The following is a 26,320-nucleotide window of genomic DNA, read 5'->3' on the forward strand; positions in this document are numbered from 1 at the left end:
TTCCCCCGAGTGAGAATAAAATGGTGTAACAGAATCATAACAGTAAAACACAACAGCTCTTGCAACAAGAAAAATACCCCCCCCCCCCCCCCCCCCCCAAAAAAAAAAAATCACTAATTCTCAAATCAAAGACTTTTTTTTGTGTGTTTTTTTAATATGTGTATTTAATACCTCAGACAAAAACACCTGAGAAAAAACTGACAAAATGATTCAGATGGGTTTCTCTGTAATATATTCAATTATGTATATTACAACTATAATCACATAATTCAAGCATATATCATATACATATATATCTAGTGAGAGAATAGTTTAATATTCAATAGTACAGTTGTATGGTACAGTAGCAATAGGGTGCATTTCTCGATTCTCATTGGGTAAAGTTTGAAGGAGAGGTATAGACAAGTGTTTGTGTGTAAATCTATATACGATTTATCAATGCAATATGCAACAAAAGAAAGAAAAAATAAACTATAAAGAAGGAATAAAAGACAAAGAAAGGGTATAGGCAGTTCAGTACGGTGTTTGAGATGGTGGAAGTGTATGTTTGCATATATGTGCACATATGATTTGTGTGTGTGTGTGTGTGTGTGTGTGTGTGTGTGTGTGTGTGTGTGTGTGTCAGGTGAAGGATCAGATCCGATCAGCACCATAGAAGTCCATAACAACATCAACAACAACAATAAGGGTTAAAACCTGGGTGAGGACTGTGTGTGTCCGTGTAGTGTGCCTGCATGCTGAAGGTTTCAGTCACTGTTCAATCTGGGCAAATCAACCCTAAACCAGTTAGTATTTCATTTTTGCACTTCCTGGACAAATCGAGGAGCAAATAGAGAGACAAAGACTGCAACCACGTTGTGTTATTGTTAACAAATTAGGCCTATGTGTTCTAGTGTGAGCGAGCAAGACGCGTTCACCAAACTAAATGCAAACCTGCCAGCGAAATTCTCCCAACTCATTTATTTTCAAACATCTGCTCACATCCAGCTGTTCTGATGGCTAATTACCTCCTGTTTTCCTGTCTCTTTTTCTCCTTCGCCATCAACAATAAAAGCCCTGCGATTATTTTTTAAATCAGACACAGAATCAAATAGAAGATAACAAATCAAGTGCTTGAACAAGCCTACAAAGAAAACAAAACGAACACAAACATTTCTTAAAACTATACAATTTTTGTTTCACCGTCTTCCTGCTAAGCCCCCCCCCCACCTGCGCCATAAACAATCGTTACTAAGATACCGCTTCTCTCCTCACACCTTGTGAAATACCTGATTCAACCGTGATACATTCTCTGTTACGCCTCTGCCTCCGACCAACCAGCTCTGTGAAATTGAAAATAGATTATTTGTTGTTTAGCGATCAACAGCTGGGAGGAAAAGCGCTGCTTGTGGCCCCATTGACTGTCCAGCTAACAACCCCTCCCCGCCCCATATATAAAATATACAAAAGATTATCTCCAAAATCCTCCTCCTGACTATCTCTGCTAATAGAAAAATATACAATAATCCTATGTCAAAATCTCTTTGCGTTGTGGACGAAATCCCTGCACCTCTTCTTCCTCCTCCTCCCTCTCCTCATTGCTGGACTAGTCTTGCCTTCCTGCCCAGTTCAAAAATATACATGTTTTTTGTCCTATTTATAGAAAAAAATTACACATCTGACCTCTCCTGGCTTGTATCCATGCCTTGAGCTTAGAAAGTGAGATTTCACTGGCATAATGTGAATTCAACACACTGTTTGAATTGGCCGGAGCAGCGGCCTGAACGCACTACCTGCAGAAACGCAGTACAACACCGGCCGTAAGCACAGCACCGAGGGTGACGTAAGCTGCCGAGGTGACACAAGGTGATACAGTAGGCCTACGTTGTGTGGATTCAACGAAGCAGCATGTACAAAGAGAGTCAAACTGGAAAAAATGGCGTTGCTGTGCTTTCCTGTCATGCCATCCTGAAGCACAACGCGTGCACTAAAACACACTTTATGTGTTTGCGCCCGGTGTCGCACAGCGCTTACTGCAGATCTACGTCGGCTTATCCCCTCGCCACTTCAACTAAAGTGCTGCTGTTGTTGGGTTGCCTTGTACCCTTTTCTCATTTCCTCCTCCCCTCCCGCCCCTTCCTCCTTCATCGTCATCCTCTTTCTCCTCCACCTCACAAGTCTCCATGTCGACTCTCGTACTTGTTGATGATGTTCCTGCAGCGGCCCAGCTCTTTCCTCATGTCGGCCACCTCCTGGCGCAGGGCGGCGTTCTCCCGCTCCAGGAAGGCAGCACGCACAGAGATCTGGTTCTCTTTCAGCCGGCGGGCGTCCCGCGAGCGCTTCGCCGCCTCGTTGTTCTTGACGCGCCGGCTCCAGTACTTCTCATCCTGTCATCGGCGCCGGTGTGGTATGTTGGGGTGTGTAGGAGGGAAGGTGGGGGAAAGAGAGAGGAAAAAACAGTGGAATGAGAAGGGTCAGTTATGCGATGAGAGAGCAATAATGGCAGGAAAGGAACAAGGGAAGGAAGAAAGGTGGCAACAGCTGAATGAGTGCAACCACAGGAAACAACAACCATGACAATTTTACTGTATAAATTGTTAACTTGATAGCTACCATCATGTCACTGTGGCACTTACAAGCTCAATTAGAACTGAAGAAGCCCTTTTGTATAAGAGGCGAAACATCTTCAAGTATCCTTCAACAAGTCCAGTTGACCCTTGATTTTAACCTTCCTTGGACATATACTATGTGTGCATTTACAACATCTCAAGCAGAGGAGAAGTGGATAATAATATAATGATAATTTGAGACATTTAATTGGATATTTCGATACTTTCTTATCACCATAAACATGAGTCAACCTCAGAATTTATTGTAACTACTGTGAATCTCTATCAGAAGAGATCTCTATGAGGTTGGAATAGCTCCAGGCCCAAATGGTTCATAGTTTCTTCAGAGAACATTTTACAGGATCTGTTTACATCTGGCAAAGTGGACATCATTCTACAATTCAACTCAATCACTATAATATTTTTCCTATTTTTAAAAAGGTTCTGGCATCATCAGTGCTTTAAGATTATAGCTGGACATTAAATCTCCTTTATGAGGAGCTGCAGAGCAATCCAAGCTTAATCTTTAACTTTGGTCAGAGATCATTTTTCCAAAGCTGCGCACAGATGATTTATAAAACCCGCTGCAACTGAAAGCAGCAAGGTGAGCACCTTCATCTCTCCATAAATTACAAATGCCTCAGGAGCTGCAGCTGCTCTGAAGTGAACTATGAAAGCATGAGCCATTGATCAGAGCTTCTCCTATTGTGCAATGAGCTGAGTGCAAAATATTTAGGACTCTCATAAGGAGGCATCAATACTAGTGGGCATCATGCACCTTCATTTTTATTCCCACATCAATACAGTGGCTGTCAAAGAGCAGTGGCCTTCATGATGACGCTCAGGGTTTTTAACTTAACAATGCTGCTGTGGCTTCTGCCTGAACTGGATACTGAGCTCCTTGGAGACTTTCTGCAGTTTTTTATCTCTAGAAACCTTTAAAACATTCAAGTGTCACTCACTGGATTTTATCACTAATCAAATTTTAAATGCCTGGTTTTAATTTTAGCTGATTTTAATTTCCTATTTTTTAGTGATGATCACGTGAGGTGTGACATTTATCTTACTTTAGCTGTGACAATGTTGTTTTTGTGCATTTATTAGAGAAAAAGACATCCTCTTAATGAATTTCTGTTAAGAACCGAGTTCCAAAAACCTTATTTTCTGACAGTGCTGTAAGATTATTTCAGAATAACAGAAATCCACTAATTTCAAGATGTTATCTTTAAACAAGAAAGAAAAAGGCAGGTTGCTCCACTAGAATCATGAAAAATGAAATTAGATTTTATAAATATATTTTTTAATAGAAACCAGCTGAAATATTCTTGCTTTACTGACACATTTTTTTCTCTTATTTTAAGAACATATGAGTTTATGACTCAAATTACAGACAAAACATACTTGATAATAAGAATATTTTTGCAGTTTTGAGACAAAAAGTCCTTAAAAACTGCAAGTTAAAGTGCTATAAAGTATTGAGTTTAAATATGCAAACTTAACAAAATCCTTTCAAGTTCAAAGAAACATTCACAAATTTAATGGTGTAAACTAAAAAGCCATAAATCTCCTCATTGGCCATCAAAAAGAGCTTTTTCATTTTGTAAAAATAGATTTTTATTATGATTTTTAACCTTCCTGACTTATACAGACCATAAAACCTGTAAAACCACAGAAACACTAACCTACTTAATTACCAAATGGCCAATGAGCAGACACTGGTCAAGAGGACAGCAAAGAATTGTGGGAGATGTAGTACCTTCTGCTCATTGGGGACCAGCATCTTGCGGGCCTTCTTGATCATCGGCTGGGGTTTCAGCTCCTCGTCGGAGAACCGGTGCCGCCGCGGGTCAAATGCCTCCTGGCCCGGGACGCTGGACAGTGCCAGGTCCGCTGGGTCGGGGTCAAAGTTCACCATGATGTCACTACCACCATTGGCAACCGCTGGAGGTCCAGGGGGTCCCGGAGGGCAAGTGGAAGTGGGTGACGGGTCCTGAGGCACTGCCTGACCGCCTGGAAGGGAGGGAGAGAGAGAGATTGTTATGCCAAACAGTTTCTCTAATTAATCTCATCTAATTTTGTGTTTACAACATTTAGCTTGTTGGTTTACTACAATACCATCACTGCTTTGTTGTACCCAAGCAGAAACTTCCTCTGCTCAAACATTCACTTCAAACGAGAACTACAAACATTATAAAGTCTCTTATGTGGGGAATCACCAATGCCAATGCTTTAACACCAGATTTTGTATGAGCACAAGCTGATATCGAGTAGAAGACAGCATATTAAGATTAATATTGAGTACTTGTTAAATTAAATCCCAGACCGTGCAGAGTTCAGCAGTTGGGGCAGAAAGAACAATCAGCTTTAACCTGATGCTGTTCTGATAACCAGCTGCCTGACTCTCATTTTTCATGCGTCACAGTGACTTGAATTTGGAAACAAATCAGCCTTATTACAGTACTTTGATCTGCAGCCACATCTTATTCATCTTAATCTGTTTTCTTTTGCTATTACAGGTTTATGTGTTACGTCCTACTAACATGTTTTAAAAATTTGGTGATGAGATTTGTTTGTGTTTGTAGAAAAAGGAAACAATCCCAGTGAAAATGACTGCAGTCTATGTGTTGCTTTCACCACATTCATCCAGTGGTGGAATGTAAGTAAGTACATTTACTAAAGTACTTAATAACTAATTTACTTTACTTGAGAATTTTCTTCTCATGCTTTTCTTTCTACTTCTACTCCACCACATATCATAGGGAAATTATGTACTTTTTACTTCACTACATTTATTTGATAACTTGAAAATCCTGCTTTTACATGAATGCACAATAATTACAGTCACAGGGGACATTTAACTGCATTAAATACATGTTCCTGATTATATTTACATTATTTTATTTAAGTTACATGTTCAATGCAGAACTTTTACTGCAGAAGGTGATGTTTGCATGTGGCTTTTTAGATATGACCACTAGTGGCTGCCAAACTCAAACATTTTCAAAGCCTACATAAAGGGGCTTTAAGTTATATTTGTGCTCACAGTAACCACAGTGACAGATGTGTTAAAGACACAACTGCAAAGCTGCTACTGATTACCAAAAGGCAGGAGATAAGTTAGAGGTCAAACACAGCTACAGACACTGGAACTGGGAGTCTTGGCATTTATGACGAGTGAATCTGGTTTAAACTTGAAACGATCTCCTTGGTCAGCCGATTATTCACACAGAAATCACAAGAGAGAGGGAGGGTTGGGGTTAGGTTAATTGCTGGTCAATTGTCTATACCTTTCCGGTGAAGTGTAATCTGTTTGACAGTCTATTCAATGCAGTAAACAAAGCATGACTGGATTAATTACTATTTTAGCTGTCCAACCATGATCATACACCATAGTTTTATCTGCAGATTAGAGCCCATCTGCCATCACTGAGGATGCTCACATGTCACAGATGATGACAAGGCAGTCCAATAAAGATTTGATCACATTTAATTTGAACTTTGGACATTACCATGCTGAACAAAAAAATGATGGCAGTATTGTTATGGTGTAATTTTCTGTTTGTTTTTCTCTACCAATGGCAGCTGTGAGGGGGCAGTCTTCAAAAAATATAAATAAATAATATAAATTTATGATGGGAGCATGGAGTTGTTTCTTGTACATTTAATGACAAGTGTAACTCTTCATATTCTCACCTAAATCAAACAAAGCAAACGGCATGTTTATTCAGCTGTTTCCAAAAGCAGTCGCAATGACACTGATTCACCACCAGGTGGCACGATCGAGCCAGAAACACTCAACAGGGCAGCCGGTTCACGTCATGTTGGATTTACAACAAGCTGGAAAGATCAGGTTTTTGTTTAACCCTTTGTGGTGTTTCATGTGAGAAAATCCGGTCGTATCACTGAATAGCAAATCGGAATGAGCATATCTGAACCGCAACAAGGAAATTAAAGAACTTGGATGAGGAATAGGATCTCTTGTGCATGTTTACATTAAATAATGCTCAATTGCGAGACAACAGATAATGTCAGAGCTGCTTTTCTATTCCAATAAGATTTCAGCAGGCTTTCATGGCATGACATTTCACATGTTTGGTCAAAGCACAATAATGTTGACAGAAATCAATGGATTTCAATAAAACATTACAATGCCAGGAATTAAAGTTCAACTACTGCCCTGTGGTGTTATGCTCCACCAACCAGTCAGGTTGCAGATTATATCCTTGTCTGTCAAGACTCTGCAGTGAATACTTGGATTGAATGAAAGTGTATTATTTGGCTAAATAGCCATACACTTTCAATATGTTATCACTATATTGATGATATATACAGGATTAATGATTACAGTGAATGTACGTGGTGGAACTGATTAATGAAGGATTTTAGAGTATAGCTTCACAAAATGTCATGCTCTTGTTTTAATCTGGCGTTTTTAGATGCAAAGCCTCTCTATAGAGGTAGGTATGTAGGTGTGTGGGATTAAATTCTTTATTCAAGAGTGTGGCCTTTCAATTTAAGAGCCTGACTCATTGTTTTCACGTTCAAATTTTGTAAAGCTTTCCCTCAAAACCCTACCACTGCATTCATATACGCCCTGCTTGAGTTTAGATTAGCTCTGCTTCTGCTCAAACTGTGTGTTTGCACTATAGATATATTTTTGCTTGCACAGATTTCCTGAGCTCCAGCTTCAGCCCTTCTCGTTTGCACGATGAAATGATTTCTGCCTCGTTGCAGACGCGTTCACTTTACCTCTTAGACTGGTTACTCTTTAATGATCCGCTAGACTCCTTCTCATGGCCATAGAGTCAATGCTAATGAAGGTGTTTTCCCTTCTAGCGCACCAACGGGAGGCTGGTATAGCTATTATAGTTTGTTTTTTTTAAGTTTGGGTGTTGGTAAAGATATTAACTGTTTGTCCATTTTATTCCAAAAGTCAGGGTAGCAAGCGCAGTACACATGATCAAGCATTTGAGGGCGGGAGTGGATGAACCCTATTAAAGAGTAACCACCCATAAGGGATGCTTTAAGAAGTTTAGTTTAGTTTAGGCCTATTTACCCCCTGATTTCAGTGTTCATAATTCCCAAAACCTATTTTACAAAACCAATTACACACTATAACCCAGACTACTTACATACATACATATTCCATGGCTGAAAAAGAAGCACAAAGAGGACAAAATCTTAAAAGTAAAGCGAATGTAAGGCAGGGATCATTTCATTGGTCAAGTTGATCTTTAACTGTTTAGGTAAAATATGTCATCACTTCATTAATGAACACCATTAAACTACTGTTTAAGCTGTGACGTTTGTCATAATTACCACATCAATTCTTAAGTTATGGCCAAAAACGCATTTTGTGAGGTCACAGTGGCTTTCACCTTTGACAAACAAATGCTACTAAAACTGCAGCAACAGTGTGATTTGAAGCTAAATCAGTTCAGCTTGGGTGGTGCAAACGTAAAACCCCTCCTTAATGCTTTTACCCTGAAGCTATTTTGCATTTGCACTGCTTTATTTTCTGAACATAACACCATAAAACCAAGAATAGTGAGTCTATTTCCAGCCGTATCGCTGAACCAGCTGGTTATCAAACAATTATTTTCCATTTCAAACTAGAATTTTCCACATTTCCTCTCTGGAATACAAGTGTTAGTTGAGCAATCCTCCAGTACCAGGCAGAACATCTATTGTGGCAGCCTTTGTAAGACGCTTTTTTGGAGCTCTAGGCTCTGAGCCACAGATTATAAATAACTGCAGTGCTGGTGACCAATATCAACTGAAACAGTAGTGGAAAGATTTCAGATACTTTAGCAAATTATACAGGAAAGAGACATTAATGTTTTGACTTGTTTTTTTTATCAGCAAAGAGAGCAGAGATGAGAGGATATTATGTTGGCTTTTTAACAAATATATCCCAAATATGACTCTTTATGATAGATTTTATAGATTCAGCATTACTGATGGATCTTAATTTAGTTTTACTGTGTCAAGAAACGTAGTGTCAGATCACAGAAACACAAAAATGTCCTCTGCCGTAAGAGAGCGTTTTGTGAACCTGGAAATGTCAGTCAGAGGAGCACGACTGACACTGATTTGTGAGCTGTCAGTCGTTTTATTATACACGTCAACCACAATATCACAACCCATCCTCTACAGGCTCTGAGAAATCCGACTGACGCTCCATGGCAAGCAGGGGGTGGGACATTTGAGAGGAAGTAGACGGTCGAGATAGCCCCGTGTTCCCTCTGAAGCCCAGCTGGCCACACACTGAATGTGCAGTTCTAGTACATGAGTGGGGAATTCTTTGTATATAAACTCTGTGGTTTTCAAGTTCAAACTGAGATAAAATCTTCTTATGGTTGTGTTTACATGCAATCATTAGAAGTAAGAAAAAAGCTTGTTTCCTCATTGCTTCTCAGTGATCTGCTCATGAAAACAAGCAAGATTCGCCTACATTCGCCTTACAACTTGCTATGCCAAATGAAATATAGTTTTGAGAGAAGCTATAAAATATATCCACATTTCCTACTTGCATCCACCACTACAAGGTATATCTGAATGTTTTTTCCCCAGTTTACAGCTTGGATTTACATAACCTCCAGTGTGACATTAATGCATCCTCTTTTGGTCCAAGCCAGAGTGGAAAAGTTGACTTATTTGAGTTTATTTGATTATTTTAGGCTCCCAGTGCCCATTTGCAATCAAACCATGTAAACAAAAGTCACAAGTACTCACATGTACAGTAGCTTGTTGATTGGCCAGGGTCTTGGCAAACCGTGACCCTGCAGAGTTTGACATTTTAGCACAAGAGCCAAAACCTGAATCTCTTGAAAGAGGCTTCAATTTCCAGGTAGCTTAATGTCATTATCAGGTGCCACCAGTGTTCACATGTTTCTAAATAAATGAACTAAATGACTGAACTCTGCAATTTACCTACATAGGTGATAGATGTAATGTTTTCTCATTTCCACCTTTGCCACTGTGAGTACTTTACTCTTTTGAGAAGCTTTGGATTTGGACTGATGGTCAGGCAGCTAGTTAATAGTTGCATTTATTGGATCAAATCATCCAAAAAGGTGCTATCGGCCTATCTGTGTGGAGTGTGCGTGTTGTCCCCGTGTCTGCATGGGTTTCCCCCACCATCAAAAAACATGTTAAGTTCTTCATTCAGTGCCATTGACCAGACACTGCATTCAATCTGGAGTTGGTCCCCGGGCGCTGTACAGTGACTGCCCAGTGCTCCTTTCAGGGAAGGGCTAAATGCAGATGCAAATGCGTTTTTAGCTCCAGTCCTACATTCATCCTTACAGCATATACAACAAGTTTATGCACAAATTCATGAAATCATCATGAATCTCCCATAATGCAATGTACCATATATCCCGTCTTTCTCCGTCTATACATCCCCTGGTCCATCTGTTATGAAGCAGCGACTCCATCAGATGAACTGCTGCTGGCTTGATCTGACTCTCTGGCAGCTGGATGGGACTGATCCTGGATAAGTCTGCCCAAAGCTGCGTCCTAATAGCAACCATTTTGGGCAAAAAGTTGAAACTGATCCAAGAACACGGCTCCTGCTGCTGCCGGGTAAACAGCCGCCAAGCGCGGCTTCGCCTGGCTTCATTTCCTGTCTGTGAGCAGGAGCCATTTGGACGAAGCTGACTCTCTGATTCTCTCTCTGCTGTCATTAATTTAGCTGAGATTATGTGTTTTTCTCTTTCCGCCTGTCGCTCTGCCTGTCAGTCTGCTTCTCCATGTTTCTCTTTCCATCAGTCTGCAGTGTGTCTGTGAATATCACTGAAAACCTTGTTTATACTAATAACTCTGGATTAAAGCAACTAATACTCTAGTTACTTTTCTGGTATGATATTTAAATTTTACCATTTTTAAGCCAAAAACTTCCACCAGAACTGCAACACTAAAGTTCCTACGTTAACTTTGACATCCTCAAGACTTTTCAAGGTCTTTGAAGGTCTCGTTTGGCCTGTATGGTTTAGAATTAGAGCCTTCATTTCTTATTCATATTCTTGTCAAGTCAAGAAATCCTGGTAGAAATCCTTCATTTTTAAAACGGGTGCTGCATCATCTAAAATCTCCATCACAAGATTCGCCTCAGGATGTTACGACTTGATACTCAGATGGAGCAAGCGAAGGCATACTGATGAAGTTGGATGATACGTTTTAACTTTAAAACATGGAGAACTTTTCCGGTTCTATTTCTGAAACTTTTTTTAAAAGCTTGACAGAAGAAAATGTTAAAATTATCAGAATAAAAAAAATAAATCTGAGGTTTCATCAGAATCAAACAGCTTCTGTCTTGAGCCGCCATTTTGTTCTGATACTCACACAAAGCATAGAGGGAGAAATCAGCTGTAGTGGGCAGGGACACCCACAGAGGCAGAAAATAGACAGGTTGAGGTTTGAGAGTCAGGTGAGCAACTCTTCCTCTTGACTAATCGCTCGCTTGATCTAACTATACTTTCGCTTGATCCACCTACACATAAAACTAACAGCTGAATGCAACAAACTCACTGCTGCTGCTCTCTGGGGTCACAGAAAGGCATTTTGGGAAATGTAGGAACCCAAAAACTGAAGTAGAGGTAGGTGAAATAGGTAAAAGAAAAGAAATAATAGCACAATGCCCTCCAAAAAAACACTGAACATTACAAACTCATCATCATCATCATCAGCAGCAGCAGCAGCAGCAGCAGCAGCAGCAGCAGCAGCAGCAGCTGCTCGCCATTGTTACTCCAGCTCCCAAATCAGGACAGAGTGTTTCCCTTTAAATCTGTTTAAGCCATTTCCTGTTTCAGTAGGTTCTATTAAATAAAGGGAAACAATGCAATTACTGGGACAATGGTAATTATGCTAAGTATTCAAGGATGGAGGTAACAATTAACTTCTGTTGTGATTACTGCAATTGAGAAGCTTTTATACTTTTTTTAGTCGTTTAAAAGTCTGTTTTTAAAGTTAAGTACTTCATTACATTTAAACTACAATTAATGAGTCCATTAGCTTTGAAACGGAGATGTCCAGTCAACTTCTTTTTGTTTCGTGCTTTTCTGTGACAATTACATACATTTTGTTCAAGTTTCATGAGAAAGATGACTAAATATGTTTCGGGTTTCTGTGGCTTTTAATTCTGGCTGAGGGTAGTTGTTGTCATGTCATCTCCCGTGCACTCTCTCCACGTATCCAGACATCTTTATACCGTCAGCTATCAAATAATAGTAAAACTTTACTGCCTACCCTACCCAAAAAACATGTTTGTTGAGGTAACAATAATGTTTGGACTGTCACTTTTATATTTGAAACTATTTCAAAAGAACAGAAATGACTGTAACACAAAAGAAAATATTCAATTTCGATTTTCACAGCAGGTACAACAATGGAAAAACAAACAAGATGACACACTATTTAGTCATCACTCGCCACATAATGGGAGCAGTTACATGATTGTTGGTGTCATCTAACTTTAATGCTGAATTGTGGGAAAACAGACTGACTCACCCGCTGCTTAGTTTAAAACAGAGGTGAATAGTCTGAGGAGTAATATCCCACACAAGTGAAAATATTATTCAGAGTTACCATTCAATAGTAGCAGTGCTAACAGTGCTAACAGCAGTAGCTATCAGCTATTTGCAAGAACATTTGTGCTAGTAAGTAGTAATTAATACTAATGGTAACCTTGTGTTCTCATAGTACAGTTGTTGTAGAGCAGTAATAAGAGCGGTTGATGATGGATGGATGGATGGAGTTATTTTTTTACTTCAAATATATTTTGATGCTAATTTGTGCTTTAAGTAAAATTTCAAGGAATGCCATGCAGGACTTAGAGCCCGAGCATTAGTACTAGCATCAGCAGTTGCAATCAGATAAAGAGTCTGTTTTATTTCCTGCACTGTTTGTTTCTGTTGTCTGAGTGGATGACATGTACATGAACTCTGAGCTCTGCCAGCAGCTGTTTGTGGCAAACAGAAAAACATTCGCTGGAAATACAATACAGACGTGAAATGTGATATAGGAAGTGTGTTACATAAAGAGGGTTCCCCTCCCTGTAACGATAACACTCTTCACCGCAGTGAATGTCTGCTACCATGTTTGGCTTCTTCCTCTCTATCTTAAACACACTGAATCCTTCCCTCACAGCAGCAGCTATATGTCCAACTGTTAGCTTTTCATTTAAGAATATGTACAAACAATAGTATCATGATAATAGCTGGCCATGACATATATTATAAACACTCCTTCAGGACTGCGACTAATATTATTTTCATTATTGAGTGATCTGTCGATTAGGTTTTACTCCCAAAATTGCACAATATTTAATTAACATTGATTTAAAACAAAGAAAAGAAACAAATGCACAGATTTGAGAAGCTAGAATAAACACGTTTCAGCATTTTTTTTTCTTGATAAACTTTAAACCAAAATAGTTGTTGATTAATTTTCACACTCACTTACATAAATAGACACTGTGATTTTTACATCATGGTTTGGGATTTTCTAATTGTTAATTTTATATTATATTTGTTTGGTTACTTAAGTTTAAATAATTAAAAAGAAATCTAATTAGTGTTGAATAAAAATAGACAAAAGCACCAAGCTGTTTTAGATCTAGTCACTTTTATAAATACACACAGTCTATATACTATCAGATCTTTATCTCACTTTACAGCATCTATGACATGTGTTTTTTGTCTAGGTGTAATTTCAGTTAATGGTTACACTGTGAGACACTGAGCACACATGGACATCCATGTACACACCCAGGCAGGCTTGGACTTGCCTCTGCACACACAAACAAACACACAATCAGGCACGTGCACCTTCACATAAGTATGCAAGAACACCAGTAGACACATATAAGAAACAATTCCGCCCAGGTGACACACCCCAGGAGTCTTGTTCCTAATGTCAACACATTGACTGGGAGTTATGTCAACACAGTGTGGAGATAGTAGTGACCTCCTCCCTCCCTCTCTCTCTCTCTCGCCTTTCTAAATCACTGCTCACACTCTGACACATGACTAGACCCCCACGTAGTATGAGATTTTGCAGGTTACCCATGAGTGTATCAGAACTTCTGTATTTTGTTCACGCTGGAGATGAAGAGAGACAGTAACTCTTCTCTTCTTATCAGATTTAATTTAGACCTACTCTAGCTTAAGACTGCACAGTGCTGCTGGGAAGAAAATCTCATCAGGACATCCCTACTTGTGACTGAACTCTCCGACTTTCCAACAAAGAATTACAGTAACTTCCAACAGAAGACGTGGCTTGGGGACCTGTTTGCTCTGTGCCCGGTGAGCCAGAAAAATGACAGCATTGGCTGTTTGTTGGAATGCCTAAAACGCCATAATGTTCATGTTTGCACGACAAGCAACCGCTTGTGGTTGTGTCTGAAGTACAACGACTAGCCAAACCTAGTTTGTTTGGGGTTTTTTTGTCAGATCCCCCTGTGGCCAGCGGTCACACTGACATGGATGAGGAGGCTGCATTTTTTTTTTCATGCAGTGCTATCATCAGTCTGGACATGACCTTAAACTATAACACACATTGGCAGTGGCGCAAAGCATTGCATTACTGCACGTAGCACACACTTGATGCATAATACCGACAGAAGTAGCCACAGTACTGTCGCTGGGATTTGACAATTCAGGACAAGAGAATGATCTGAAGGTCAAATGCTTTTTTGAAGGTACTGACAAATGAAATGATGACAGGGCATCTCATCAAAACACACTCACATTGTGAATCAAAGATTATTTTGTGGTTTAGTTAGGAGGAGGGATTAAATTCTAAAAACTAGTCTAGGGATGTTTTCTGTGGCAGACAAATCTATTTTTGGACATGCTGGTATGGTAAATATGTGAATTTATACAGTTATTAGACAGTAATCAGAATTGCCTTATGTCTTTTCATGCAGATCTGCTTTAAAATTCTATTAACATTTTCTCTAGACTTATTAAATCACTGTTCACTCAGCTGTTCACTGAAGATTTTTCTCTTTTTTTTGCTTCCTCCTCAGTGTTTATTCTCTCTTTAATCTCTCTCTCTTTTTATCTGCCTCCACTTTCCCCCTGCCTCGCTCTCTCTTTCCTCTTTCCTCCACCAGCCCCTCCCTTCTCCTCTTTCTCTCTCTCTCGCTCCGATGCTTTCTGCAGCGGCACGTGACGTGGCGGCTGCACATGGCCCGAGCGTGTGAGAGACAGAGAGAGAGAGGGAGGGAGAGAGAGATTTCAGTACATGCAAAGCGAACACTCTTGACTCGCTCTCCCCCTCCAGCATTGCTCTCTCTCTCTCTCTCTCTCTCTCTCCCTTTCTCTTTCTCTGTGCAATGTTACAGAGTGCAGAGTCAGTGTCTTGTTTAACTCTTCCCTCGCCAGGATTAATCACCGACCTGAATGTTAAATCACTGACTGCCCTGGCAAGGCATTATCCTGCACTATACTCTTTTAAAGAGACAGAAAATCACTCACTGTTCAATCAGCCCAACTCCTAAACAATTCACCACCAGATTTGACTACATCCATTTTCTAATACCTGTGTGTTTGAATTAAACTCTTATATCTCGTTTATCATTCCTAGAGGATTTAAGTGGGATTCCTCTATTAGACGCTGGTATTTGGTTTCTGTAAATGTTCGATTACATGGCAATAAGGCCGAGCACGGTGTAATCAGTGCTGAGATTGTTTGTCTGCAAGAGAAAGTGTAGTGATATGGGTTGTCGTAGTTTGACTGCTGACATTTTCTCTTGATATGCTTTGCTCTAGGCAGTGAAAGCAAAAACATGCAAAAGATCGGCATGCTCAGATGCACCCAATGCCAGCTTGTTGACGTTTAGCAGGTATACAGTTAATCATGTTCGCCGTGTTAGTTTGGCGTTTTGACATGCTAACATTTGCTAATTAGCATTAAACAGAAAGTACAGCTGTGGCTGATGGGAATGTCAAATGTCATTTGTTTTGCAGGTATTTGGTAACAAGCCAAAATGTGGAACAAACTGAAACTTTGACCTGATGATGGCACAGCAATCCATCTAATAGTCGTCTAGATATTTCAATAAACACAAATGTCAACCCCAGGGTGGCACCAGAGGAAAAGTCAGAAATCAAGAAAGTCATTAGAATACATCCTCCTGGAGCCATGAATGAGTGTGCAATATACTGTGCCAATCAATCATTTGGATGTTGAGATAGTTAACAGGATAAGTAAAGACTTTTAACTGCTGTTGGCATGAAAGAAAAGGTTACCAAAGTCATCCGAAAGTATCCTCAAGGGACCTTTAATATCTGGACTTCTGGGAACTATGAATATCTACACAGAATTTCATGACACTCCATCCAGTAGAGATATTTCAGTCTGGACCAAAGTGGTGGACTGACCAACAGGCCGACGAAAAATAATCTTTACCTGATGATTTCATTTTCAGAGTACAGCCTTATTCTGCTTAATATCTGGGTATTGGTACTGGTTTTTCATAGTCACAGACAACTTTAGGGCAAAAAGGAAAAAAATCAGCCCATTCTCACTGAAGATCCAACTTTGGATCAAACTGAAACTGTTAAAATTGAGGCCTGATGTCTAGCCTTGTATCTAAATAAGTAAAACGTATATGTCAGCTAAAAACCCAGCCGTAAATTTACTAAAGCCCATATTTCAATATTGGCATGTTTGTTTTATCATTAACTTCCCATTAAGGTTTCACCACTTCTGCTTTCACTGTCAGTTGCTTCACATGTCGGTCTGTCAGCAAGATATAAAAACGGCATTAATTCCCAATAAATTTGGTGGACAGATCAGCCTCAGGAAATGGAACGGTTGACCTGATCTGGTTTGGGTATTTAGATTTGGGATTTCTCTCCAGGTGCCTTGTTTCATTTATATCACGTGTCAAACACGTAGTGACGAGATGATGTTAGCGAGTCAGAATATCTTGTTTACTCATCAAATCCTATGTCTCGTGTATGTTTTATGTGTAGTAATCTCTTTGTGTTCTTCAGTTTAGTAAGTGAAGAGCCTTTGTAATAGCTGTGAAAAATTAGTGCAGCAGATGCTTCCTTCCAAACACATTGCAGTTCAATGAGTTCATGTGTCCTCCAGCATGCACAGGCTCATGGGAATCTGAGGTTTGAAAATCTGTTTTTGATTGGGACGATTTCTGACTAAGGGAATTGACCTGGATGCAATCGAAGCTGCAGCCTGATATGAACTAAAGGTGATTCATGTTTCCTTTCCTACGAAAACAAAGCACTGTTCTTCAGGGGAAAACACACTGCTCTACCTGCTCTACCAAGGATAAATAGACTCACTATATAATATAACTTACAGTAGGCACCATGGTGGATCTTCTTTAACTTCTAATGAATTCTGCTTAACAGCTTTCCTCCTCTTCTATCACAAAGCTGGTCCAGAAATTTCACTTCTGTGGTTGGAGCTCAGTGGGCGTTAGCTTGGTTAAAGAGCATCATTAGTGAGTGTTGAGCAAAATTACATTGCAGATGATTGGATCAGGCAGAAATGATTATCAGTTTCAGATTTAAACTGGGATAACATTCTGTTTTGATGTTGTGGAAATGTTTCTTCTCAATGATCCAATAAAATCAATTTGTGAACAACACTGAGGTGACAAATATGCCATGCAGGTTTCATTTTATAACTAAGACGATGATTTTAAATACTTGTGCTCATTATTTTTGTACTTACAATACAAAAATCTGGGTGAAGATTGTTCTTAAAATATTATACACAATATTTTACACATGACATTTGAGGGACTTAATCAAAGGCTTATTAGCATTTTCTGTCTTCTGTCATCAGCTATGCAGACTATGGTTACCACAAGAGGATTTAATTTACTGTAGACTGTGGTGATCTGGGTTTTCTTGCAAAACACAACTTTTGGATGTTTGGGGACATAAAATCCAGGTGGAAATTGGTTGAAACCATTAATGCTGGATTAAATTCAAATCAAATGACATCAAAGCACTTTTTGGTCCTGCTCGTCAGTTCAGCTGATTCTCAGAGGAGGGTTTTCAGGCAGAAAAACAGAGTTTGTCAGGTTTAGTGTGGTTGGTAGAATTATTTTATGGAACATTTGGGTTCAGTTCAGTTACCTGACCACAGCTGGTTTAGTAATTATTTTATCTATGCTGCCTTCATCTACTAGTTTCCACGCTTGTCCTCACAAAAATGTAGGATTTGCTGCATTTTGAGCAACAAACAGGTGACAGATTTCATCAAAGCGCTTTATAAAAACCACAGCTGCATCCGTATTTTTGTGTTTTCCCTCCCTCTAAGCAGTTTTGCTTTTTACCAAGAATGAATTAAAATCAAACCAAATGTGCATGTGGATCAGATTATTATTACTAGTGCATTTTCCATCTATTTCTCTGGTTGGTTCTCCCTCTCGCTCTCCCTCTCGCTCTCTCTCTCTCTCTCTCTGCAGCTCTGTAGTAACACTTCAGCTCCACAATGACCTCAGGGATTTCTGGCTGGATGCATCATGCTCAACCCAGTCCAGTGTTTATAATTCAGAATAAAGAGCACAAACACACACACATTTTCTCTATCTCTCTCTCTCATACACACACACAGGAGCATGTTCACATTAAAGCCCAAACAGTTGCGTGTAAATGCCGAAATAAAGAGGGCACTTTCATATGCATGTTTGAAGTTCAGCGTACTGCACAGTCATACGCACACAAGCACGTGCACGTAGAGGCATGCACACAAACACACACTGATTATGTATATTCATAGACACTTGCCGAGGCACTCAGGCAGAAATTAACACACACACACACACACTCAGAGTCTTGCAGCAGTATCCAGTGAGGCTTGTGAGGCTCTGCTGCTTCCTTTCTCGCATCTCTCTTCTCTCTGTGTCTCATTTTCCAATAGTTTATTGTAATTTAATTTTTTTCTTCAAGCTACTCTGCTGCTCGTTTTCACAGCGAAACATCTCCTCTCTTATTGTTTATGACTCAGAATAAAAAGGCAAACACAATGTTCCAGTCAGATTTCTCAGAATTGGATCCTGCTGGGCAGCTTATCTCTCTGACTCCCTCTTACACTCTTTCTGTAATTTCATCTCTGCCTGTAGCTGTGTACAAACTCTTCATACTATCCTATACTATATACATACTGTATTGTAAGTATGCACATTTTGTGAAAAGTATGAGTTGTGAAAGGCATGGGTACAACATACAAGCAGATTATCGTTAAAAGATAAAAACAGTCCTTTGATTTTTGTTCCCACACAAGTGACCGAGTCAGGGAACCTTTTCTAAACAATATGTCAACAACAAAGCTGTGAGAAGCAACCGCCGGTAAACTCTGACGTCTCTATAGGTGAGTTCACCTTTATTAGTTCAGCTTGTGTGTACAGTGATGCCAGAATCTTTAACAGTGACAGTGTGAGGATCATACGTGTTCAATGAAGTGTTGGACACAAACAAACAACAATTGGCATGTGCACACATGAAAAGACAGAGGAAGAATGATTTGCTTGTTTCGAGAGCTTAAAATCCCATCACCTGTTAAACTAACAGTCTAAGTAGAAACCCTCACCCCCAAGAAGTGTCTGTGCGCATACACATTAAGTTAGCTACTAGTATTTTAAAGTTACACTAATCAATATTGTTAAAATAACAATGGATAAAACAATCAGCAATTTGAAAGATCACTCAAGTGATGAGCCCACACAGATAAACTAACAGCTCTTTTAGTATCTTTCAGCTTATTGTTTTGGTTTTCTGCCCCTCAGCTTTATTGTTTTAGTTTATTTTGTCGGCTCTTATTGGTGCTGTTACCTGATACCAGTCCACCACCAAACAACGGACTAGTAAGTTAGCAACTAGCTGGTGAACACAGTAGAGCATTTTGTAGCTCAGGAGACAGATATTTTCTTTAGGAGGTAGCTGAGACCAAAATGGACACGACTTCAAATGAATGCTAACTGTTAGCTAACATATTTGCTACTTTCTCTGGTAATAATATGTCAGTGTTGTGCTTGCAGTTTGTCGCACTGCATCACATGTGGCCAAAAAATCAATCAACGCAGGTTCAACTATACTCATCATTTTCATTCTCGCAGGTTACAGAACAACAGTAAGGGAGGGATTTTTGGTACGCAGGTTTTTCCTTTATCAACACCTAAAATCAAGAAGTGTTTCAGTAAACACTACATGAGAGTGCAGCCTGTCCCTGCAAGATTGATAGTGATTTCTATCTCTAAATCCACCTGCCCAAAGGTGTGTAAATGCCATGTACTTGCATTAAAGTAGCTTCACAGCGCTGCTTCTCTTAAATGTGTAAAATTTGATCAATCTGGACATCTGAACGTCTTTCAGTTGGTTCAATCCAATGACACTTCAATGACAAAATTCACAACTTAGAGACACAACAATATGAAACGAAAGAAATTAGAGCTGTTACAAAAATGTTTTGTCTCTTTTTCAGGCTCCAAACATCGACATTACTCGATCACTCACTGTCTCATCCTTCCTTTAATTGTCTATACAACCGCTGAACATTTACAAAGACATGTGGCAATCTGTCATCAATAAATCATCCTGAAATTAGCTGTGATGATTCATTCGATGGCTCACAGGATAAAAAACATGACCGTCAGCATTACAAAGAATGGGCTTTGTGGTTTCAATTAGAATTGGAAGTTGTCAAACTTGTGAAATCTCCGAGAGAAAGAAAAAATCAAAGAAGACAGAAAAGCTCTTCTGATGTTCTGGCAGTTCTGGTTCACATCAAAAGCAACAGAGAGAGGAAACAATAAATTATGAGTATATAAAGGATGAAAACAGGCTGTTGGAGGGAGCTGAGGAGGGCCGAAGAACAGGGTGTCAGCAATTTATCCCCGATGTAATTAGAGAAGACCCTACTCTGGTTATTGTTGAAGACGTCCAATGGTTAAATTAGGTTAGTTAATGTAATGTATCATTGGCCTGTGTCCTCATTAGTGCCAGATCACATCAAAGGCCTTTGCATGTTCAGCTTCATATATGTCTAACTGCATTAGGTGGTGCAGAAATGTTGCCTGTGAAAATGTCAATTTTAATCTTGCTGTGGACTTCTTAGGAGCTGCAATAAGAAAAACTTTGTAATTTCTAACTAGAAAGTTGTTTTATTTCTTTTAAAAAGTGATAAAGCTCCTGCTTTAATTAATGGACAATGTATTAACGTGTCAAACATTCAACATCTAAACAAATTATAATAATAAACCTGCCTGATAGAGCCCCCAAATTCTCCAGATTTCCTCCCAGCTTTCTGTTGATGTTCACTTTCACTCACCATGTAGACATTCAGGTCCTCCCATCATGGCTTGCTGCTGCTGCTGCTGCTGCTGCTGAGGTGGTGGTTGTGGCGGAGGTTGTGGCTGGACTGTCTCCAGTCCCAGCAGCGAGGAAGAGGAAGATGAGGAGGACATGGAGGAGGAAGAGGAGGAGCAGGGTGGAGGAGAGGTGGGCGGGCACTGGGAGCTCTGGTTGGGCACCGCCGACTGGGAGCTCTGGGAGGAGAGTATGTATGTATTTTATTAAAGAAAAATACAACCTCTTCTTCAAAACTGCTCATGATTATGGTCTATACAATATGAGGGGAGCACGAAATAACACCCAAGCTAACCCGCTAGCAAGGTTTTCAGCTGCTCCTGTGAGATTGTAAAAAGTTGCTAGCCTTCACCACATTTTTACTAGCTGTTATCTCACAGGCTAACGTGTATATGTGACATAAGTTTTTCATATGTGTTTCAACACACGGTTTCATCTGAGTGAGTATTTACATTAAAAAGTCTCCACACGGATACATTTATTCTGATTTTAACTTGTCATAGTTTACCTGCATCCAGGTGATTGTTCATTTGTGAAAGAAATGTTTTTCTTGCAGGCTGGTGAGGAGAGTGTAGTTTGCATAGACATTTTCGTCTCACCTGGGAAGGGATCTGGGCGCTTGTGGAGCTGGGTCCATTGCTGTGCATCCCCATCCCGTTCTCAGTCAGGAACTCCTCCAGGTCCATGTACTGCAGCTGGAACAGACCTCCATCACACGGCAGGGTCCTCTCCCACAGCAGCGGGCCCAGGAAGGCCGACTGGGAGTTGGGCCGCAACGCGCCAGGCCCAGGGGTTCCTCCCAACCCAACGGGCCCAACAGGCCCACTGGCATTGACACCCAGTGAGTCTTCATCAGAGTCCAGGGGCTTGTCTTTGTCTGGAGATATGGAAGGGCAAGAAGTCTGTTACATTATTTCATCTTGATGCTCAAAGAGGCTGTGTTGTGTTTTGAAAAACTCTTTCTGACCACAGAGGTGAGAAAGAAGTTTTTCCTCCTTTCTTTCCTTGTGTTTTGTGTTAAATGGGAAAAGGAAGAGCCGATAACAAATGATATCCATTCTGACAATCCATCAGATTTCAAATGTGACTCTAATTGTGAGGAGAGAGGATGATAATCTCATTTGCAATGGTCTCATTTGTTTACAATAAACAAACTGTCCTCAAACTAATGTGGTGACGATTTATTGATGTTTGAATGATTTTGTCTTTTATTCTGACAATCTTTGTGTCCATGCTGGAAAAAGTCACAATGTTTCCAAAGCATGGTAATATCAATAACTTTGTACACTTGTGGACACATCAAACTTTTCAGACAAATTGATTACTTGGAAATATTCCAGCACATACAGCAGATACATACTACATCTGGTAGCCAGATGGCCCCAGGTTTGATCCCATAGCGGGAGGCGAATAATGCACATCAAAACATCCATGCCTTTGTTTTCTATGTAAGCCTACAGACAAGCGTTTCATTCCCTTGCGCTAACATGTCTTAACACCCCAATAAAGCATTGATTTCACCACATTTACCCTGTGGATCGACATATCCCGCCTACCCCAGCTTCACAACTGTGTCAGCCTATTTGATGCATCTGGTGTGTGTTAAAACGAAACTATGTGACTTTTGAGTGAAGACATAATGTATTTTTTCTGAAATTCATAAGACATAAACACCCTAGCTGATTGGAATACAGCAAGGGCTTTATACAGCCTGACTCGGTCTGGTATGACCAGTAGCTTATGGTGGCTCATTTACCTGTAATCGCCACACGTAGAAGTTTAGCGAAAATGACATAGTTTCACTTAAGTGAAAACTGAAGTTAGACCATCTTTATATTCAGTAATGTGCAACATGTCCTCATTTACTAACCGACAAAATAGATTGATTGTCAGTTTTCCCAAAAATACACATACCGAACCTTAAATATGTGACCTAAGTCACTTGACGTAAAAAACATTGTGAAATGGTTGTAATTTGGTTAGGTTTAGGCAACGAAACTACTTTGATCATGGTTTGGTCTACAAAATGTAATTTAATTTCTAACTTTCTTTCACACTAGACTCATCTATCCACCCAAGCGGACTTTGTCGGTCTTTATACTACGTCACTTGACTTCTTTTGCCACTAGACGTCGCGACCTAACAAAAAACTTGTGACCTAAGCAGGTAATGTGATGGATAATCGAGTGAAACAGAATACTGTTCATTTGTTTATTCCAAAAAGTGACTAGTTTGGGCTGATATCTGATGGTCTATGGATTGGATTTTGTTTTGATGTGATCCAGATCTGTGAGGTGTTCTTGCATTTATCTGCTGACACCAACATCCGACTGCTGGAACTCAAATGCTTAATTGCTTTACAAATGTGTACTACTTAGCCAGAAAATCATTTTAAAAACAAACAGCAATCAACAAACAGCTCCAGAGGCTGCACTGTGTTTGATAAACACACCGGCTGAGCTTTTTGCTTCTGTCCTTTGCTTTCTGTAATCTGTAAAGCACTTAGTTGCAATCATTGAAAGGCATCTATAAATAAAGTTGACTTGATTGACCTTGCACTCTGACCTCCTAGAGAGGGAGGGCGTCCAATGGAAAGATAGATTTAGACATCAGGCATCAATAAACCATCAGCAGAAACGAATAATAAAAATTCTGCAAGTAAACCAGGATCCAAATTTAATTGCAACACTACGGAAAGAACTAGAGTGATTGTTTAGTACCCTGATCCTTGGATAATATTATTCTACAGAATTCTTCAAAAGTGCATATTGAAAAAACGGCACACTAAATAATAAAACCCAATAAAATAGTAATGAAAGAGCATATTTAACTGGGCTGGGACAACAGAGCAAGAGAGAGTAATGAGAAAGAGGGAACAAGATAGAGAGACTAAGGGAAGGCCAGAAATTTTAATTTAAAGATATTAAAGTACATCATGACACCAGAGATTACAACATAACAACAGTAAGGGAGATGGAGGGAGGGAGGAACAGAGCAGAGAGTCAAAGAAGCCATCATATTCATGTCCCTCGTAATTTCTCTGGTATCATCGTCATCATCTTCCTCATCTGCAAGCCTTTAAATTACTGTCTGTTCATTATCAAACTCAACGTACTACATACTGAAAGATATGCAGAAAGAAGACATGACAGATTGAACAAAACAGAACATTTCTGAGTATAAAACTAAATATTTAAAAAATCTTATCTCTTTGAAGGTTCAGGGACGCATTTAGCCTGGATCCAGATCTCTAAATCGCTGCCCACATCTCACTTTCAAACAGGTCTGGTCTAAATTTCATGGATGGCTGTTTTCCCAATTGGAAAAACAATGAAGGATGTACTATGAAGGATGGAGACATCTTTGTTGTGTCTCATAGTAAGACAAATGGCAACAAGCGTAGATGAGCTCGATGCATATATACAAGTTGTACATTGTTGTTGGAAGTCGACCTACAGAAATAAAAGCATATTTCTTCAGTGACAACGTTAAGGTAGCGGCTACAGCTAACCGAGACGAGGCAAACAGCTGGTGGTGCTAATTCTTCAGTCGGTTGCCATTAAACAATTGTAGAAGAAGGGGACACAACTTGATGACGTCATTAAAAGAGCTTCATTCAAACCTTGTGGTGGGAAAACAATGAACAAAACATGACGGATTTTTGTTTGTTTCATGTTTCAGTATGAGGAAAGTCACAGTATCCTCATTGCTCACATCAGCAGATCGGATGTTTTCATCTCTCCAGTGGAGCGGAGGCTGGACGTTTTAAAAACATGCTTCATGTACATCTTGACTTCAAAGTCTGTTGCTGTTTGCTTTTATGAAAACATCAACTTCTCCATCTCAGCCAAGTGTAAAACATATTTTTGCGATATTTTAAGTTTTTTTTATTGCATTTCTGTGTGTGCATGTTCAAAATACGCATACAAACAGGTGGTGGAAACACATTTCTTTACGTTACACATAAATAAAAACAAAAGAAAGTCAGTAATTGATTAAAATTGATGTTTAAAAGACAACACAACATTGCGCAGGCAATGGGCAACCAGCAAAAGGGTTACTAAAAGGGTTTCACTGCCTGACACACAGCGGTAGATGAACCTAACATAGAGCAGCCAACGTCGGCCATCCTGCAGTGTATAGAGCATCAGAACTGTATAAAAATCTGTGTTGATCAGGCAAGGATACAAAAAATGTAATAAACATATTAGCAGGAAGGAATAAATTCAGAGATTGTACCTCAATACTAAACAGAGCTGATAGCATGCTGCTAACCCTCTGGGTGCTCCATCTGAACCACATAACCACAGCAGCCATAACAACCTGTGACTTAAGCTCCTCCTGCTAAAGTGACGTGATGGTACTTCAAGAGGACAAATGAAGTGATTCAAGAGTATAAAATCCTAATTTGTGTGCACAAGTTATAAATTTGACAGCACAAATGACTAAATCTTGCACATAAATCTAAAAACAATATCTCCTGCGACCTGCCGGCACCATAGAAATGACAATATAAAGGTTAGAGAGGACTTCAAAACAAAAAGGGGAAATCCCTTTGTTAAAAGCAGCATAGGGAATGAAAAGAGGAGCAGCAGGGGAAATGGATTGGAGGGAAAAGAGCCAGAGAGACGAGAGTGTACTGTAAAAGATGAGACAAAGCCTGAGAAAATGTAAATCAGCAGAGGGATGAGGCGAGAGCAAGACAGGAAAGTGTGAGAGGAAAAACTCAAAGACGAGCGATAGAACGACAGAGATAAAGACGAGTGAGAGAGATGTGCTAGATAGAGTGGGTGTTTGCGAAGGCGTCAAACAAAGCTAGCCAGGGGAAAAAGCAGGAGGGCGAAGGAGTGAAACATCGACTCTGCATTGTGGATGGAGGAAACCAAACACATCACACACCAACATCTTTTTTACCCTCCTGAATGCATCACCTATCGTTAGGAGAATAATGCGCTCAATGGGCTCTGACAGTGAGGCTATAGCCAGGGCCTCTGAGCTGCTCTCTGACTCCATGGTGAGCCTGTCAGCCGTGCTCACCATCATCTCCTCCTCCTCCTCCTCCTCCTCCTCCTCCTCCTCATCATCATCATCATCATGGAACCAAAAGAATTCCAGAGAAGTGAGGTGCAGTTACACCAAGAGACCACCAGGGGCTGCCAACCAGCAGGGGGGCACTTGTGATTTATTTGTTTTTCTCCCTGTGTTCAGTCCTATCAATACTTGTGAGGGCTGCCTACTGACAGTCCGTTGTGCTTGTGAGGACATGTCAGTGTATGGTCACTGTGGGAAAAACCCCACTTATTTTAGGGTTTTAATGGATGTTAAAATGTTTGTGGTAAAAGTAAGAGTCAATGCAGTGTCCTCACAAGCCCAGTAAAAGCA

At 39.9% G+C, this 26,320-nt stretch overlaps 1 protein-coding gene across 3 annotated transcripts in view; it reads right to left on the bottom strand.

Moving 5' to 3' along the window:
* Window positions 1-295: 295 nt before the first annotated feature.
* dbpa (D site albumin promoter binding protein a) overlaps window positions 296-26,320 on the bottom strand; it is a 34,747-nt gene continuing 8,722 nt past the window's right edge. For all 3 annotated transcript variants that reach the window (XM_046059486.1, XM_046059488.1, XM_046059487.1), the window contains 4 exons: window positions 21,538-21,815; window positions 20,901-21,117; window positions 4,345-4,598; window positions 296-2,366 (listed from right to left, as the gene is read on the bottom strand). In XM_046059486.1, coding sequence (XP_045915442.1) covers window positions 2,151-2,366; window positions 4,345-4,598; window positions 20,901-21,117; window positions 21,538-21,815 — 965 coding nt within the window. In that variant the 3' untranslated portion in view covers window positions 296-2,150. The remainder of the gene's footprint in view (window positions 2,367-4,344; window positions 4,599-20,900; window positions 21,118-21,537; window positions 21,816-26,320) is intronic.

Source organism: Micropterus dolomieu, linkage group LG09, assembly GCF_021292245.1.
Source record: "Micropterus dolomieu isolate WLL.071019.BEF.003 ecotype Adirondacks linkage group LG09, ASM2129224v1, whole genome shotgun sequence".
NCBI classification, from domain to species: domain Eukaryota; kingdom Metazoa; phylum Chordata; class Actinopteri; order Centrarchiformes; family Centrarchidae; genus Micropterus; species Micropterus dolomieu.